Source organism: Macrobrachium rosenbergii, chromosome 53 (assembly GCF_040412425.1).
Source record: "Macrobrachium rosenbergii isolate ZJJX-2024 chromosome 53, ASM4041242v1, whole genome shotgun sequence".
Lineage (NCBI taxonomy): Eukaryota > Metazoa > Arthropoda > Malacostraca > Decapoda > Palaemonidae > Macrobrachium > Macrobrachium rosenbergii.
Window position 1 is genome coordinate 43,920,882 of NC_089793.1, and position 16,584 is coordinate 43,937,465.

Consider the following 16,584-nt stretch of genomic DNA (forward strand, 5'->3'; position numbering starts at 1 on the left):
GAATGTAGAGAGATGGACTACAAGATTCTGAAAGTAAAGATGCACGAGGTCAGGGCAGTAGCAACCTCTGTAGCTCTTAAACAGAACAGGTCCCTGCAGAGTATCTTGGACACGACCTTCTGGAGAAGCAAGTTAGTATTGGCCTCTCACTATCTAAAACAAGTCCAGACATTATGCGAAGATTGCTATACGCTGTGCCCATTTATAGCATCTAATTCAGTAATGGGAGAGGGGAATACCCCTACAATCCCATAAACCAATACCCTTTTTCTTACCTTGGAATTGAGAATTTTTATGGTTGTTTGTGAAGACTGGACGTCAGTCTTCCGCAATCATTGGGATGAAAGTTCCTTGGTAGAGCCCTCAAGGGTATTGAGAGGAGGTCTAGTCACATAGAGGTTATACACCGGTTGACAGCCCCTAGAGATTTTCAGCCCCCTGGGTGGATCGCTGGATCTCTTAAGGAATGCAGACATAATGAGAGGGAGTTCATTGAAGTCAGCTTCCTTAATCCAATCCCATAAAACAATACCCTTTGTTCTTGCCTTGGAATGGTTGAAATTTGGTGGTTGTTTGTGAAGATTGAACGCAGTCTTCCACAATCATTGATTTTAGTCAGATGATCATTTTGTTCCTTGGTGGCGCCCGGAACAAGGGTACTATAGGTTGTCTGTCACATAGAGGTTGGTACACCGGTTGGCAGCTCCTAGAGGTCTTCAGCCCCCTGAGTGGATCGCTGGACCTCTTAAGGAATGCAGACATAATGAGGCGGAGTTCATTGAACTCGGCTTCCTTAATCCAATTCCATAAAACAATACCCTTTGTTCTTACCTTGGAATGGTTGAAATTTTATGGTTGTTTGTGAAGATTGAACGCAGTCTTCCACAATCATCAATTTTAGTCAAATGATCATTTTTGTTCCTTGGTGGCGCCCGGAACAAGGGTATTATAGGTTGTTTGTCACATAGAGGTTGGTACACCGGTTGGCAGCTCCTAGAGGTCTTCAGCCCCTGAGTGGATCGCTGGATCTCTTAAGGAAAGCAGACAAAATGAGGGGAGTTCATTGAAGTCAGCTTCCTTAATCCAGGTAAGAACCTTAAGTTGGTTTATTAACCCTTAAGCAAAATTCCAACGATGTTGGCTGTCTCTGACCCTCCACCAAAGGTGTCAATCAGCTATATATATAACTACCAGGTAAGTTAGATGTTTAAAAATGATATTTTCATAATAAAATAAATTTTTGAACATACTTACCTGGTAGTTATATATAATTAAATTCCCACCCTCCTCCCCTCTAGAGACTAGGGGCATGGAAGATCTGAGGAATAGTTGGAATGGTTCCAGGTACCTGGGTAGAGGGCGCACAGGTGGTTCACCTGACTACCGATCGGCGATTGCCGCGAGTTTTTGAAATTCTGCCGTGACGTCAGGGACTTAAGCTATATATATAACTACCAGGTAAGTATGTTCAAAAATTTATTTTATTATGAAAATATCATTTTTCTGGTTGTTCTAGCCACTGCAAGGAGAGTGAATGAGCTCCACACAGTAGACAGGGTTTCTTAGCAAAGAACAAGAATCCTTAGCAAAAGATGAGAATCCTTCACAGCCATGGCCTCGTTCCTTTAGTATAAAAGGCTTAATGAACATCCTAGGTCCAGAGGAAGAGGAGAGAAGCATGTGTCCAGTAAGAGCATTTAGATATTGCATCAAGAGGACAGAGAAGATTAGAGGTCCAGCAAGGAATCTTTGGTGTTTGGTTAAGAATCCTTCCAGACCCCTGTCTAAGAACTCTTTATCTTTTTTCGTACGAGATCTGATTCTGGAAGCACGCCCTCAAATTGGAGAAAATATCCTACCTGTGCTAAAGGTTAGAGCCCACGATGTGAGAGCAGTTGCTACATCAGTGGCTTTTAAGCATAATCTTTCCCTTCCTTCAATCTTATATACTGCACTACATTCTGGAAATGTAAGTCAGTTTTTGTTATGCATTATTTTTGAGACGTGGAGACGACTTATGAAGACTGCAGTATACTGGGACCGTTGTCCGTGGCTAGCGTAGCATTCAGGAAGGGAACATAGGAAGCAACACTTCCGTTCTTCTGTCTCTTCACCTTGGCACAGGGTGTTGAGTTCATGTGGAGCCTGGAGGGTACAAGGTGTTGATAATGTTTAGTTAAGTCCACCTTGAATGTGTTTTTCACAATTTTCTGGAGATGTGTTTTTTACTGAAAAATATTTGTGTCCTTAAGTTTTCTTTTGTTATTATTTGATGTAAGAAAACAAAGCAGAATATTTTTGGATTGTTACTGATGCAGTATGTTAGTTTATTTGATATCTGTAACAAGTTATGGGATTTATTTTTCTGTGGAGAAATACCTAATGAACTTTTGTTTACACTTCGGCTCTAGAATTTTTGGCGGTCTGCTGCCCAGTGTCCTATTGTTCTTCTACTAGCTACATTTGATCTGCTATATATTTCATTTACTCAATAAAGGTTTTTGTAAATCTGAGTGTTTCCTTGTGCATAACCTGGCTCTTTAATGAAAATACTCAAAATTGGCTATGGGCCCAGGCACAAGGGGAAATATGATGAAGTAGTGTTAGTGTAGAATGAACAGACTTGAAACAGCGCAAAGAATCGTTGGTGTTTCTGTAGCCCAGTTAGGCTAATGTATTTAAGAACACGACCACTGAAAATGTAAAGTGGGCCGAGATGGTGCCTGTTAAGGTCAGAAATTTAGTTCCTTTAAATGAGAGAAACTACCAACATGGAAAGTGCAGGTAAAAATGCATTTGCTTAGAGATAATTTACTAGGCATAGTGGAAGAAACTGAGAGTGCTCCAACCTCTAGTGATGCTGGATTACTGGGACAGTACAATATTCACTGTGGTAAAGCTCTTTCTACAATTGTGTTGGCCATAGAACCTAAATTTTTATATATTGTTCTGATCCTACTGAACCTTCTGTAGTATGGCAGAAACTGCTAATAAATTGCGCCTTAAAAGAAAATTGTGTAACATGAAACTTAAACCAGGGGATTCCTTACAAGAACACCTAAAATGTTTTATTGAACTGTTTGAAGGATTAGCAGTTATTGGAGACCCCATTGCAGATGAAGATAAGGTGATAAATTTATTGGCATCACTTCCTGATCAGTTTGCTACTCTAGTGACAGCCTTAGAAGCAATGAACAAAGTACCATCCTGGGAGTGTTACAGAGCGACTTCTTCATGAGGAAGAAAAACTGAATAGTGGTAGTCGGAATGATATAAATCATTGGTGACTAAACAGAATTTCAAAAGGGTGGTAAAATGTTTTGAGTGTGGTAGAAGTGGTCACATCAAGAAGAACTGTTTTAAATTATTGCCAAATGTAAGAAAGAAAAATACAGTTTGAGACAGGCAAATGTCACTAAAACTAGTGTAGTGATGATGATGTAACTTTATTTGCCAGTGCTTTATCTACAACTATTGTCAGTAATGACTGGATTATAGATTCAGGTGCCACTCAGCATACAGTATGTGCAATAGTAAGAAGTATTTTTCTAATTTTGTAAAATTTTCTAATTCATTGAATATTGAAGTGGGTGATGGTAGACTTTTGTCTGCAGTTGGTGAAGGTGGTGTTAGATTGAAAGTTAAGCTTCCAGATAATAAAGTAAAAACTTGTGTTTTGGAGAACTCATCTGGAGCTGCTTCTGTAAACTTTTGGAATTAACTTCTATACTCTTACTACATCAAACATAGGGTCTGCATTACCTTGGACAGAGTTATATGGGTTTACAGGTAGTAAGCTCTGATTAACTCCAACTCATTTTCATGTTTTGCTCTCTCTCTTTCTTCATTTTCTTTATCAGCCTGCATCTGCAGCCTAAGTAACTTTTCTTCAGATTCTAGCAGCTTCAGTCTACCCCAATTTTCTTGTTTCTAAATGTCTAAGTTCTACCTCTAAATCACCGTTCTCATTCTCTTGCCTTAACATATTTGTAAATTCTACCTCAGCTGCATTCAACAATTCATATGCCTCCCTTAACTCTCCATCTACTTTACCAGAGCTTATTAATGCTTGGATTGTGACACACTTGACTTGTGCCTCAATCATATCAATAGTAACATTACCCCCACATGTCACTGCTAAGAGAGTCCACTGCACCTTAGTCAGGTGAGATTCAGATAACTTTTTGATGGTTAGAGCGCCCAAAAATTCCTGAACTTCAAACAGAGTCATTTTCTCTAGTTTACTCAACTAAATAGTTTACAATACACTTCAAAACACTTCAAAACAATTATATGGTTACTCTCCTACCAAAATATATTCCTAACACCACCAGTATAAACCATAAACCAGAGTGATATTCTGTTTAGTTCTTCCCGGATGATGGGCACCAAATATTTTGTTTAATTCTCCCAGGTCTGGCCATCAAATATTTTATCACGGTTCGATCCTGGGTTCAATCCCATTCAATCTTGTTCAATCCCGTTCTGTCTGTCCCGGGTCTGGGCACCAAATATTTTGTCACGAAGTGATCAAGTACCTAGTATTATACAGTTAATAAGACCAAAAGTTATCTCACTTCAGCTAGATATTTGAAACCTCATAACAAAAATATTAAGACTGAATACTCTAAAGGTACAGTGATCCCAGAAAACTTGCTTATCACTTGGAAAAATCAATCTAACTTTATCAATTTATGGATGAGGTAACAACTAATAAGCTATAAACAGACTAGTGGAAAATGGGCATCACTTCAACAAACACTATAATTGTTTCCCGGTTCTATTTCACTTTGATAAAGGAGAGCTAGACAGATATATCACTTACCTTGTACACATTCATTAATTTCTCTAATCACTGGTGGTCAAAATGAAACACTGTGCTTTTAAAACTTTAAACAGACAAATTTATTTCTAAGTTCAAAAGTTATAGCAGAGTTCACAATCTCAAAAAGATATACTATTACTTGACAACAGTGTAAGATTTAAGTATTTCTTAATTGAGATTAATTCACAAAAAACTTGAATTTTTCAAGAAAGCAATTTGGTTAAGTAAAATTCAAACCATTAACTGTCACTCAAGTTTTAAACATAAGCCTGAACATCTGCAATTAGCCCAAGTGTTCACTAAAACATTAATAAATGGGAGTCAATACAGGCATTCACTGAAATCTCAATAATAAGTAAGCACTGAAAATGAGAAAGACATATAAGAATGAAATATGCAAGAAATGGAAATATACCAACAGCAATTTCACTAAGACAAAATATGATTAAAGATTATATCAATCTTTCAAAAGATTACCTTCACTTTTATAAAAAAAGACTAAACACGTCTTTCTAAAACTTCCTCAAAGACAACACTGCCAAGCCACAATTATTTGCACTTAGTAAAATATAGTTAACCGCAAGACACATTAGAACTCACTATAAGAGATATTATGTACCTCTTATCAAAATAATAATTCTCTTTTACCCAGAACATCACTTTAACTCTTAACATAATATAAAACCAGTAAATATCACATTACCTTTTACAAGTGGTACACCATTATTGCTTGTAAAATACCAATATCTTAAGTAACTCACAAACTTACTAACATTAGTGGGAGAATGACCAAATTTTATACCCTATTTTTAGCAGAGAGAGAGAGAACCTTATGCCAGTAACCCCTTTTGCCTAAATAACTGTTTTTCATTCAGTACTCCTCTTTTATCTTCAAGCCCTCCCAGAATAATCAAAGAATACACATAGGGAATACACAGAACACCTTATTCCTCTTCTATAGAATACACAAAGAATACACACAGAGAATTCTAAGGCTCAGAAGAAAATATGCCAGAGCTCTTATCTGTATGATTGACATTTCCTGTCCTGGGTTAAGCAGAAAAAGTATTTTGGACCAAATCCTGGGTCGGCTGTCAGCGTGTCAACTTCATCTCTCTCACTTCCTCATTCTTTTCTGCTCAGATTATGGAAAACATAATAGACAGATAAAGATAATAACTATGGAACAGACACACATGATAAACATATAATAAAGCATTCTGGCCGAGGCCTGTCAACTCATCAGAGATAAGCAAAGTGGCCCTTGCTTTTCTTCCTTCACCCCAAACACCTGTGTCAGTACAGGATGTGGCGATCTGATAATGGTTCAAAAATATCACTCTCTACTCGGCATGCTATGAATTCAATTTCATAACACTCAGTATTCATTTTAATGTACTGAACAATATATTAAACAAATAAAAAAAAAATATCAAAACATATTTGAGAATCACATGATACACAATTTATCTGTAAGAAAAAGATATTTTAAGATCATATTATCATATCTCACAACAGATGACGAATCTGCAAGCAAACCATCAAAATTTTCACAGAGACACATATCATATTTGTAGAATGGTTTTATATATTATGACACACACACACACTATATATATATATATATATATATATATATATATATATATATATATATATATATATATATAATATATATATATATATATAATTATTTATTATATATTTATATTATATATTTATATTATATATGTATCTATATGGATTTATATATATAAAATTTTCCAGTGGAAGGGAACTTCCTTGGCAGACTGAAAAAGCCTGACAGGCCATTCACAAAGACCCCCAGAACTCTGGCCGGAGGCTGACTGAACCTGATGGGGGGGGGGGACAACAGTCCAGCTCCACCCCGAGCCCTGATAACTATACTCTGGGCCCCGGAACTGAAGTTCCAGTGGCCCCAAAAATGGTACAGCCTCCCACCCATATGAGAAATACTACAGGGAGGAGGCTTGATTGCCTCTCGTGAAGCATTATGCCTTCCCAATTTCTCGGAGAGGAGTAGGATGCTTCCTGCTCCTATGATAACCCTCAGGGTCAGAGCCTCTGGCCAAATGTCTAGTGAAAATTCTTTCCTTAGGTTTTCGTATGAAGCAAAGAAAACTCGGGTTTGTTTTTTGCACAGAGGCACGTGGGAGGCAGAGACACAGGGGTGTTACAAGGGGCTGATGTGTTAGCTGAACCCGCACACATCGAGGTGGAGGCTGGGAGTGAGAGCTGACGGCTGTCTAGGGGCAGAGACCTGAAGAGCCTGCACCACCGCCTGAGCAGGGGGCTCTTGAACTACATGAACTTCTTGCGGACTTGGGACAGGTCCCGGCAAGATCAGACCGTTTATGCTCAGAGGGTACAGACACCCACTGAGAACGGAGGCTCTGGGTAACATTAGTAGCCCCAGACGGGCTGTAACAACGCCCACCTGGGGAAAAGATTAATTCTCCAGGTGAAACTGTTCATAAGATTTTTTCAGCTCAAGGCGAACGGGCAAGCCTGACTTACACCCTGTTTCAGCTTCCGAAGAATGACTCCGGAAGCTTAGGGAGCTGTACGCCGAATAAATTAGAAGCGTAGTCCGGGGTTAGAAGATTCACTGTGAATGTATCTGTGAAGTGACGGAATTACCTAGAAATAAGTGCTGAATGGACTATGTCACCCGGTGAAAAGAAAACTCCGGCGGAGGCACGTACCCCAAAATTAACAAAATTCAAAAGCATCCAAGCACAAGGTCAAAAATTAAATGTACCAATGAAAATCATGTTCCCATACACTTAGAGAAGTGAGTCTAAAACAAGGCAAAATAAAGCCAAAATAAGAAGCGAATAGGCCCGAGGGGGAACCACGTAGCCTAAACAGCAAGACAGCACTATATATATATATATATCAGTATAATATATAAATTATATATACAGGCAGTCCCCGGTTATATATCAGTATAATATATAAATTATATATACAGGGAGTCCCCGGTTATCAGCAATCTGGTTTTATGGGGCTTGTCTAGTGACGAAGACAACTGGATTTTTTACACTGATCTCCAGTTATCGGTGCTGACCCCCAGTTATTGGTGCTGATCCCTGGTTATCAGCACTGATCCCCGGTTATCGGCGGCACCAACCCCTGGTTATCGGTGTCGATAACCGGGATTGGCGCTATTATCGCCAATTTTTGGTTATCACAATGCCAGGAATGGAACCCCCTACCCCCGATTACCGGGGACTGTCTGTATATATATATATATATAATATATGTGTGTGTGTATATTATATATATAATATATATATATATATACATATATGTATATATATTTATATTATATATATTTAACATAAATAATTAACCACCCCCAAGTAAACTAAGCGTTGTAAATAAAAGTAATAGCAACTGCCCCCAAATCCAAACTGCCATCCTCTTGGAGCCATAAATAGAACTGAGGATGTTATTGTGCCTTAGTTCTTCCTAGGAAAAGCCTGCTACACAGTTGAAACAGACTGTAGCAAGTGAAATAAATGGAAACCACACCCCAACTCTTGTGTCCTTATCTGGGATTTTGAAGAAAGACTGAGAGCAGCAGTGAGAAAATAAGAAAAATTCATTATTAAAGAAGTCAGTGCCACAAAGGTGATTGCCTAGAAATTATATATATATATATATATATATTTATATATATGGTATATATATATATATATATATATATATATATATATATATATATATATATATATATATATATATATATATATATATGTATGTATATAAAGGATTTTGACAAAGGAAAAATCTATTTCTGGGGAGGGGCCTGTGTCACCCGGTGAAATAATCCATTCAGCACTTATTTCTAGGTAATTCCATTGCTAGATACCAGAGAAAAGCTAAATGTAAAGCTGGGGTTACTACCCCCAGAGCGAGCTCCAAGAAATGGAGTCGTATATGGTAAAGGGTGAGATTGTCACAATCACGGGACCCTGCCCTATAAAGATTCCCAATGTCAAAAGTCCCAACGAGAGAGTGCCGATACAAGCCCATGCACTACTACGCAGACTGTACACAAGGCAACACTAGCCCCATTCCATGTTAGCACCCACCCCACTAGAATGATGTTTATCATGGGAGGAGAGAATGAAAAACAGGGGTGGGTCACCAGGTGACACGGGCCCTCCCAGAAATAGATTTTCCTTTGTCAAAATCCTTTTTCTGGATTGGGGTCCCGTGTCAGCTGGTGAAATAATAACAGAGAAATAAACATCATTCTTATGCTAATAAAGACTTAAAACAGAGACGTTGAAAACTAGGAGAATTCTACCTTGAACATTAGTAAGGTCCTCTACATTCATGTAATGAAAATAATGTATAATGTAAGTGGTCACCGTCTAAGATCATGAGCTTAGGATTGAACCTGAATAGGCTTGTATTAAGAAAATACTTTCTGCCTAATAGCAGACACGATGACAACAGTACCCCCTTTTTTTTTTTAAAAGAGAGGATCTGACAAAATTGCGAGGTCCTGTCTAAAAAAGCCTGTAAGGAGAAAACTGGGCACAGAAACAGACCTTGTAAAAGGGGAGTACTTTCCAAGGTGACCACCGAAAATGAGGACCTTCAACTGTAGATAGAAAGTTAGGGAATGGGGCTAGTGTTGCCTTGTGTACAGTCCGCGAGTAGTGCAAGGGCTTGTATCGGCACCTCTCTCGTTGGGACTTTTGACATTGGGAATCTTTATAGGGCAGGGTCCCGTGATTGTGACAATCTCACCCTTTACCATATACGACTCCATTTCTTGAGCTCGCTCTGGGGTAGTAACCCCAGCTTTACATTTAGCTTTTCTCTGGTATCTAGCAACGGAATTACCTAGAAATAAGTGCTGAATGGATTATTTCACCGGCTGACACGGGACCCCGATCCAGAAATATATTTATATATATACAGGCGGTCCCCGGTTTACGACGGGGGTTCCGTTCTTGCGCCACGTCAGAATCTAAAATCGTCGTGAAGCCGGAACATCGTCGAAAATCGTCAAAAATCATAAGAAAACCTTACTTTTAATGCTCTGGGTGCATTGAAAACGATATAAACTGCATTATTATTGAGTTTTACATCAAAAACCTTCAAATTATGATTATTCTGCCATTTTGGGGCCATATTTCTTCCGTCGGATCGGTCACCTGACGACGCCGTCGAACCCGAACATGCGTTGTAAGCCAGGAAATAATTTCTGATGAATATATTTGAAAAGCGTCGTAACCTCGGAACGTCGTAAGCCGGAACCGTCGTAAACCGGGGACTGCCTGTATACATGAATTTTATCATACTGACAGTCAAATGGTCTAGAGCATCATTGAATGTCACTGGTACTTGCCGTTTGGTCATTTGAGCCTGCTAGGGAACAAACCACTTATCAGTTATGCAGACACCACCCTACTGAAGAACATTCAACTTACAATAAATAGGGTCTCAAATTAATATTGTGTTCAGAGCACTCCCCTTTGCTACCCGTAAGTTCAGATTTTGTTTTGCACGCTTTTCTGTACATACAGTACTGTATGTATAGTGTATTGTGTTTTGTTGCACAATTCCCTGAATGAGCCCAATAACAGAATTGCACAATATATTTTACTGTTCTTGAAAAAGGGGAATAGTGTGGGAAACAGTACCCTTGAGAGTTTCCACTTCCTTAGTGCAAGATAGCTAGGTGTGAATCGTAGCTGTACAAGCTTACAGTAACTACTAAAGGACCCCTCTGATAACAGAAGAAAGGACAACAATAGCATCAGCACCCCTTTCAAAACAAACAAACTCTCCTACCAGAGCAAAGAAAAATCAACCCCTAGACTACGTATTGCAAGGAAAGGAAGAGGTGGAGCCCCGTTGGGGTTGCCTTCTACAGCATAACATGCAGTGGAAGTCCTCCTCTTGGGGGACACAGTATAATTCACAATGGACTAGGGTAGAGATGGTCTCACTCTTCCCTTCCTCTAAAGTAGTTTTCTCCAAAAACCAGACCCCCTTTTAAAAGGGGACTATAAAGAAAGATGGCTTTGCTTGCCACCACTCTTCAGTGTCTCCAAGAAGCACTCCTCCAAACGAAGGGTGATCCTTGACCCATCAGATTTGAACAAACATTGTTTGCACAAATATTTATATATACTGTACCTACTTTATGGAAGCTCAGGATTAAAGGATTTTACCTGGTGGCCTACCTAGATGATTGGCTAATCTGGGGAGTCACCAGAGAAGAGTGCTGATGAAACCTGAGAGTGGTAGTTGACAGACTCCAGTCAAAAGTTTTCTTAATAGGAAGAAGGCCCACCTTACATCCAGCAGACTTTTTCTGAGGCTGAGACTTCGTTAGGCTACTCTTTGCAGCTAGCTGTCTCTTCCCGAAGCACTCTAAGCCAGAATAAGGAAGGAATTAGGAGATTCTTTGCACAGACCAGCTTTTCCAGATGACAGTTGGAATGAGGTCTGGGCCTGTTACAGTTTGGGTTTATGATAGATCTAATCCTGAAATTGTAGGATTTAACAGTGTCTGGCTCTCACATACCAGGAAAAGGCTTTGTGTTTATCGTCATGTGAGATTGGGAAATTGCTCTGTCCGTGGACCTTGAAGGGGTCTCTGGCAAACAGGTCGACCTGACTCCACTGTTCGTACGAGTGATAATACATACAGATGCCTCCTTGACAGGTTGGGGAGGCCATTGGAAGGATTGTCAGTTAGGGGGAAGATGGTCACTTGTGTTGAGGATTATCTTCTCCCTTTTTATGTTCTTTGTTGTATGTTTGTATGGATTTTAGTCTTTCTCTTCTTACCTTGGTTTCTTTAGAGGTGTCCTTCAGATGCTTACCATGGATGATGTGCTATCTTTGTATATTTATTATTTTTAAGTATTGATATCTCTCAGAAAGGCGTATAGAGACGAGATCGGTAATTTCTTCTCTTTAATTAGTACTTAGTATTATAAAGATCAGTACAAAATTAACAAGTTACAATAATAGAAAACAAATCACTCTTGACTCAGTCTATATGGGGAACACGGAAGTGAGGGGAGACGTACTCTCCCTTGAAGGACACAGTTCTGAACTCACCTCTCCTCGTTGGTCTCTAACTCGTTGAACTCCCAGAAAAACTTGGTATCTGCAATCTCCACCTCCTTTTAGCCTTATTGGAAGGATTAATCAGCAAGGCCTCCCCTTCAAGTAGTTGATTGGAAGGACTGTAGTGGGTGTGATTCAAATCTCTCCTTAGAGGACTTGATTGGAGGTGATCTTAGGAGGGTGTGTGAAAGACCCCTCCCAAACATAATTGATTGGAGGTCGAAGAAGTATATCACTTGGGCCAACCCCCAAATTCCTGGAACTTCCACGAAAACGCCTCCCTGAGAAGGCGGGGCTATAGAACCAGCTGCTGTAAGCATTTAGGCTGTGCTGACTCATGTTTTGGTTAGCTTCAATCGTGAGGGCATTATTTCTCACTTTTATGACTGTTTTTATGGCTTCAACACGATATACTGCAATGGTTCATGTAAACATCCCGCGTATTGATAACACAATACAACAACAGCATTTGGGCGTTATCACTGTGTTCTTTCTCTCTGTCTTTATTCTTATTTCTCTCTCTCTCTCTCTCTCTCTCTCTCTCTCTCTCTCTCTCTCTCTCTCTATTCTACACCACAACACTTGCTTGGAGGGAGTGTCAAACCAGCTTCCTGGGGCTATTGGCTATCTTTTCATCTCAGAAAATGGAAACCTCCAAAACGGACTCACATTTTGTTGGTCCTAGACAATGTGACTGCAATGTCTTCTATAAAGAGGTTAGGCTCATGCTGAGCTCCTCTCAAGTCGGTAATTGCTAACATGCTCCCACAATCTGGAAGTGGATCTGTTTGCCACATGTGAGAACAATCAACTTCCAGTGTATGTCTGAACCTGGACATTCAGGCAATAGTAAGGGATGCATTCATACCAGACTGGAACAAATGGAGGATGATATACCTTTTTCCTTCATTGTCCCAGATTTTGAAAGCTTTGAACAATTTACTAGCTTTCAACAGAACCGCTTGCCTAGTAGCCCTGAATTAGCCAAGCAGTAATTGGTTCCTTATTTCTTCCACAACAGGCAAAAGAACAGATTCCATTGCTGTCTGTTGTTCTGTCCCAGACAGGAGGAGGGTAAGCCGTCTATGCATCCTCCTTTCTGAGCCGTGACCTTCACGTGGAATTTTAAATCTAGTCTACTGTGAAGATTATTTGCCTAACATTGCTTGATACCTAGTGCAAATTACGGACTTCATCCATCCAACATGCCAGTCCATATGGAAAATGCGGATAGATTACCCCCACACGGAGAGGCCAGTTGAAATCTGTTTTTCATTTTATTATGTTTTGAGGTCAAACGTCTTGCTGTTTCAAAAATCACACCATACAAGGCAGCACTGGTGGAACCCTTTCCTTATAGTTTTGGAATTAATTGTAATATAGAAATTGTTAATTCCATTCTCCAGTCTTTTACACAGCAAAGGTCAGCTTCTCATTACTGCACCTGGTCCCTGAATAAGGTTCTTTGACTCATGTCATCTGCTCAATTCATGTGCTGCAAAAAGCAGTCCTCTTGACTGCTTTGGCATCAGGAGCTCAGATTACCCTACTGGGCTGTCTTAGACAAGGACAACATTTCACCACTTATACACCTAGTTATCATTTGCTGTTGTCTCTTGGCCTGTCATTCCTGGCCAAGAATGAGGACCCTTCAAAGGGAAAATCCCCTTTTCTGATAAATGAACTCAGTATTTCATATAAAATATTTTGCCTGGTTCAAGCACTTGAGGTTTGCCTAGATGCCACAGCAAACATCCCAGATAGTCCTATTTATCTACACCTTAGCACAAACAAACCACTCTCTCTACATGGGCTGAGAATTATTTTAGTGGCCCTCATTAAAAAGGCAGACCCTCACTCCTTTCCTAAGTTGCATAACATCCAAAAGGTGAGTACATTTTTAACTTTCTTTGGAAATGTTTCCTTTGAAGAAGTCTTTGAGTGTACGGGTAGAGAAAAGTGAGATGGTAGGCTAGGCTTTTGCTAGTTAGTGTTAGGAAAAGCCCATTACTATACTGTAATTAAAAAAAATATACATTTTTAAAGGGCAGGCCATGTAACGTCTAAAAGTACAGTTTGACTGTTTCTTCTCCTTTATAGTAATATTTGAATACATGTGGGTAATAAGCTTCAAAATACGTAATCTTTAGTGGGAAGGATTATGAAGATTAGGGATAGAGGGGTATTTTTCTTTTCCAGAATATACTTCTCAAAATTAGAGTTTGTCTTATATGCCAGTAAATATGTTAATTTATTCATTCCATTTCTCAGGTTGAAGGAGCTGAAGCCTTAGTTCATGTGGACTACTCTTATTGGACCTTATGTTATGTCATCACTCTAGAGGGAGCCCAAAAGCTTATTGATTCCCAGCCCCTTGGGAAGATTATTCCAGTCGATGAATATCTACCCATTATGTTTGATAAACATCCAGAGGTATGAATTTTTCTTTCCTTATTAAGTACCAGTCCTGCGAACTTTCTCACAGCAAACATGGAACTGTTGTCACTTATTGTGATTAGGTGGACAAAGCCACTGATTAAGTTTGGGGTGTTTTTTCCATGCACCATAAATGACTGCACTTTTTGAGCATGTCTATATATATTTTTGAAGATATTTGTATAAGCAGTACAGTACTTAAACTATTTTATATGTACTCCACACATTTTTATAAATGCATGTGATTGGTGTAATATGTAGTACATGTACATATATGTAAAAGTATGTTATATGTTTGTAGGTGTATAAAGTACAGATAACAGGAAAATAGAATACAGTACAAATTTGTTAGCTGATGCATTAGGAAATTATTAAGAATTATGACCATGCTGAACAGATCTTTTTAATCTTAAGAGTGCCATATACATTCAACAGGTATTAGATTAATTTTGACTTTTTCATATAAGAATGCAGTGCTAAAATCTTTTCTATGGATATTCCTTCGATGAAAGCTAATCCAGTCATTGAAGCTTGGTAACATGGTAGTTGAGCTTTGTAACATGCAAGTAAGTGGATGAGGTAGTGGGGTTCCACCTATTCACTCACTTTTTGTTCAGCCAGTCTGACATTTAGATGTATGGCAATTGTTGAAGAGCTTGGTTTGCTTTCTTTCTATTTGAGTTTCTCCTTGTTAATGATGTTGGGTTTCTATGATTGGAAGTCTTCTGTTCAAGGCTTTGTGCTTCGGACTGTCAGCTGCCCCACAGATGTATATACTAGTGTTCTCACTGATGTCCAGTTTGACTTAAGTCATTGAGGATCCATTTGTTATTGTAGTTTGGCAATTCATTGATCCTGGTATACTCTAAGGTGTAGTTGCTCCAGTATCAGGACTGATTATTCTCATGTTGTCACGATCAGGGGATTGCAATAAACAGGGGAAAGTTGGACTTCCAAACGGCAGACACTGTACCAGGGCATGCTAATGAACATGGCTGTCACAAGAGTGTAGGGAGGTGTCAGTAGTACAATACAGTACCTGAAACAACAGGAGAGGGGAACAACAGTCTTGTGTGGTGATTGGACTGCAGGAACCTTCTTGTGGGAGTTCCAGTGAGCTCCCCACCTTTGGATATGCTTTTGTTGCTTTCTGCATTAAAGGGGTGGGATACACACTTGAGCAACTCATTCGCTTCAGACTCTGTGGACAAGAGACAACACCTGTACATCAGCTTTCTGAATGGGCATGGTGCCTCAAGCACTGCAGGCATTTTGGGATCAATTGATGTATCACTCAGTAGTCCTGATAAGCATTAACACAGCCATGGTGCCCAATGTCAACAGGCAAGGGAAAATAGGCTCTTGCCCTTTGCCAATTGGCAAAGCAGGTGCATGAATGGGCAGTTTGCCACTTTGTTGAGCTGTCAACCAGACGCACGCTAGACTGTAGGAAACTGCATATGGCAAAGAAGCTATTTCAGTCATAGAACAGATCCATGGTGTAAAATGCTATTCAGCGACCATGGGACAACTTCAACTTCTGTGTCTTTCCCCAATTTCAGCTTGGTTTTCCAAGTGGGCCATTGAGTGGTTCTCCAAGTGGTCCATTGAGTGTTGGTCGTGCCAGTTTGAGGATGACCCTAGTGGAGCCTCATTTGGCCCAAAAGCTAAAAGTGTATCTTGTCTGTTGGACCTTCTTGGCAACACGTGAGAAATAACCCCATTGTCCACACTGTTTTGACAGCTCAGTCTGATGAGCTACTACCAGTCTGTGGAGTCACTTGGGCTTCACAGCTTGAGACCATCCAGCAGCATTGTGAGAGAGGCCTTTCCCCCAGTGCAATCAAGATGTCAGTCAGTTACTGCATGCAAGTCTCTAGTAGTTGTGTGCCAGACTAGTGGACACTCTTATTCATGTTATGAAAGAAGTACAGTTATCCCTCATCTATCGCAGGGGTTAGGTTCTAGAACCCCCCTGTATTAAGCGAAAATCCATGAAGTAGCAACTGTACATTTACTTTATTATTTATTGTATCCGTATATATTTTAAGGCTTTTCAAACCCTCCCCACGCTCTTATAAACCTTTCTCACACTTTTATTAACCTTTCCCTCACTCTTATAAACACTTCTTTTGCACTTACACTTTCTATACTCTTAAACCTAGGTAATTTTAACAAAGAAATTATAAACTGTT

General features: G+C 39.5%; 1 protein-coding gene across 1 annotated transcript in view; it reads left to right on the top strand.

The window, feature by feature from the left end:
* Window positions 1-16,584, top strand: part of LOC136834421 (glycosyltransferase 25 family member) — a 62,769-nt gene that overhangs the window by 34,132 nt on the left and 12,053 nt on the right. Inside the window, exon 3 of the mRNA XM_067097001.1 lies at window positions 14,225-14,386. Coding sequence (XP_066953102.1) covers window positions 14,225-14,386 — 162 coding nt within the window. The remainder of the gene's footprint in view (window positions 1-14,224; window positions 14,387-16,584) is intronic.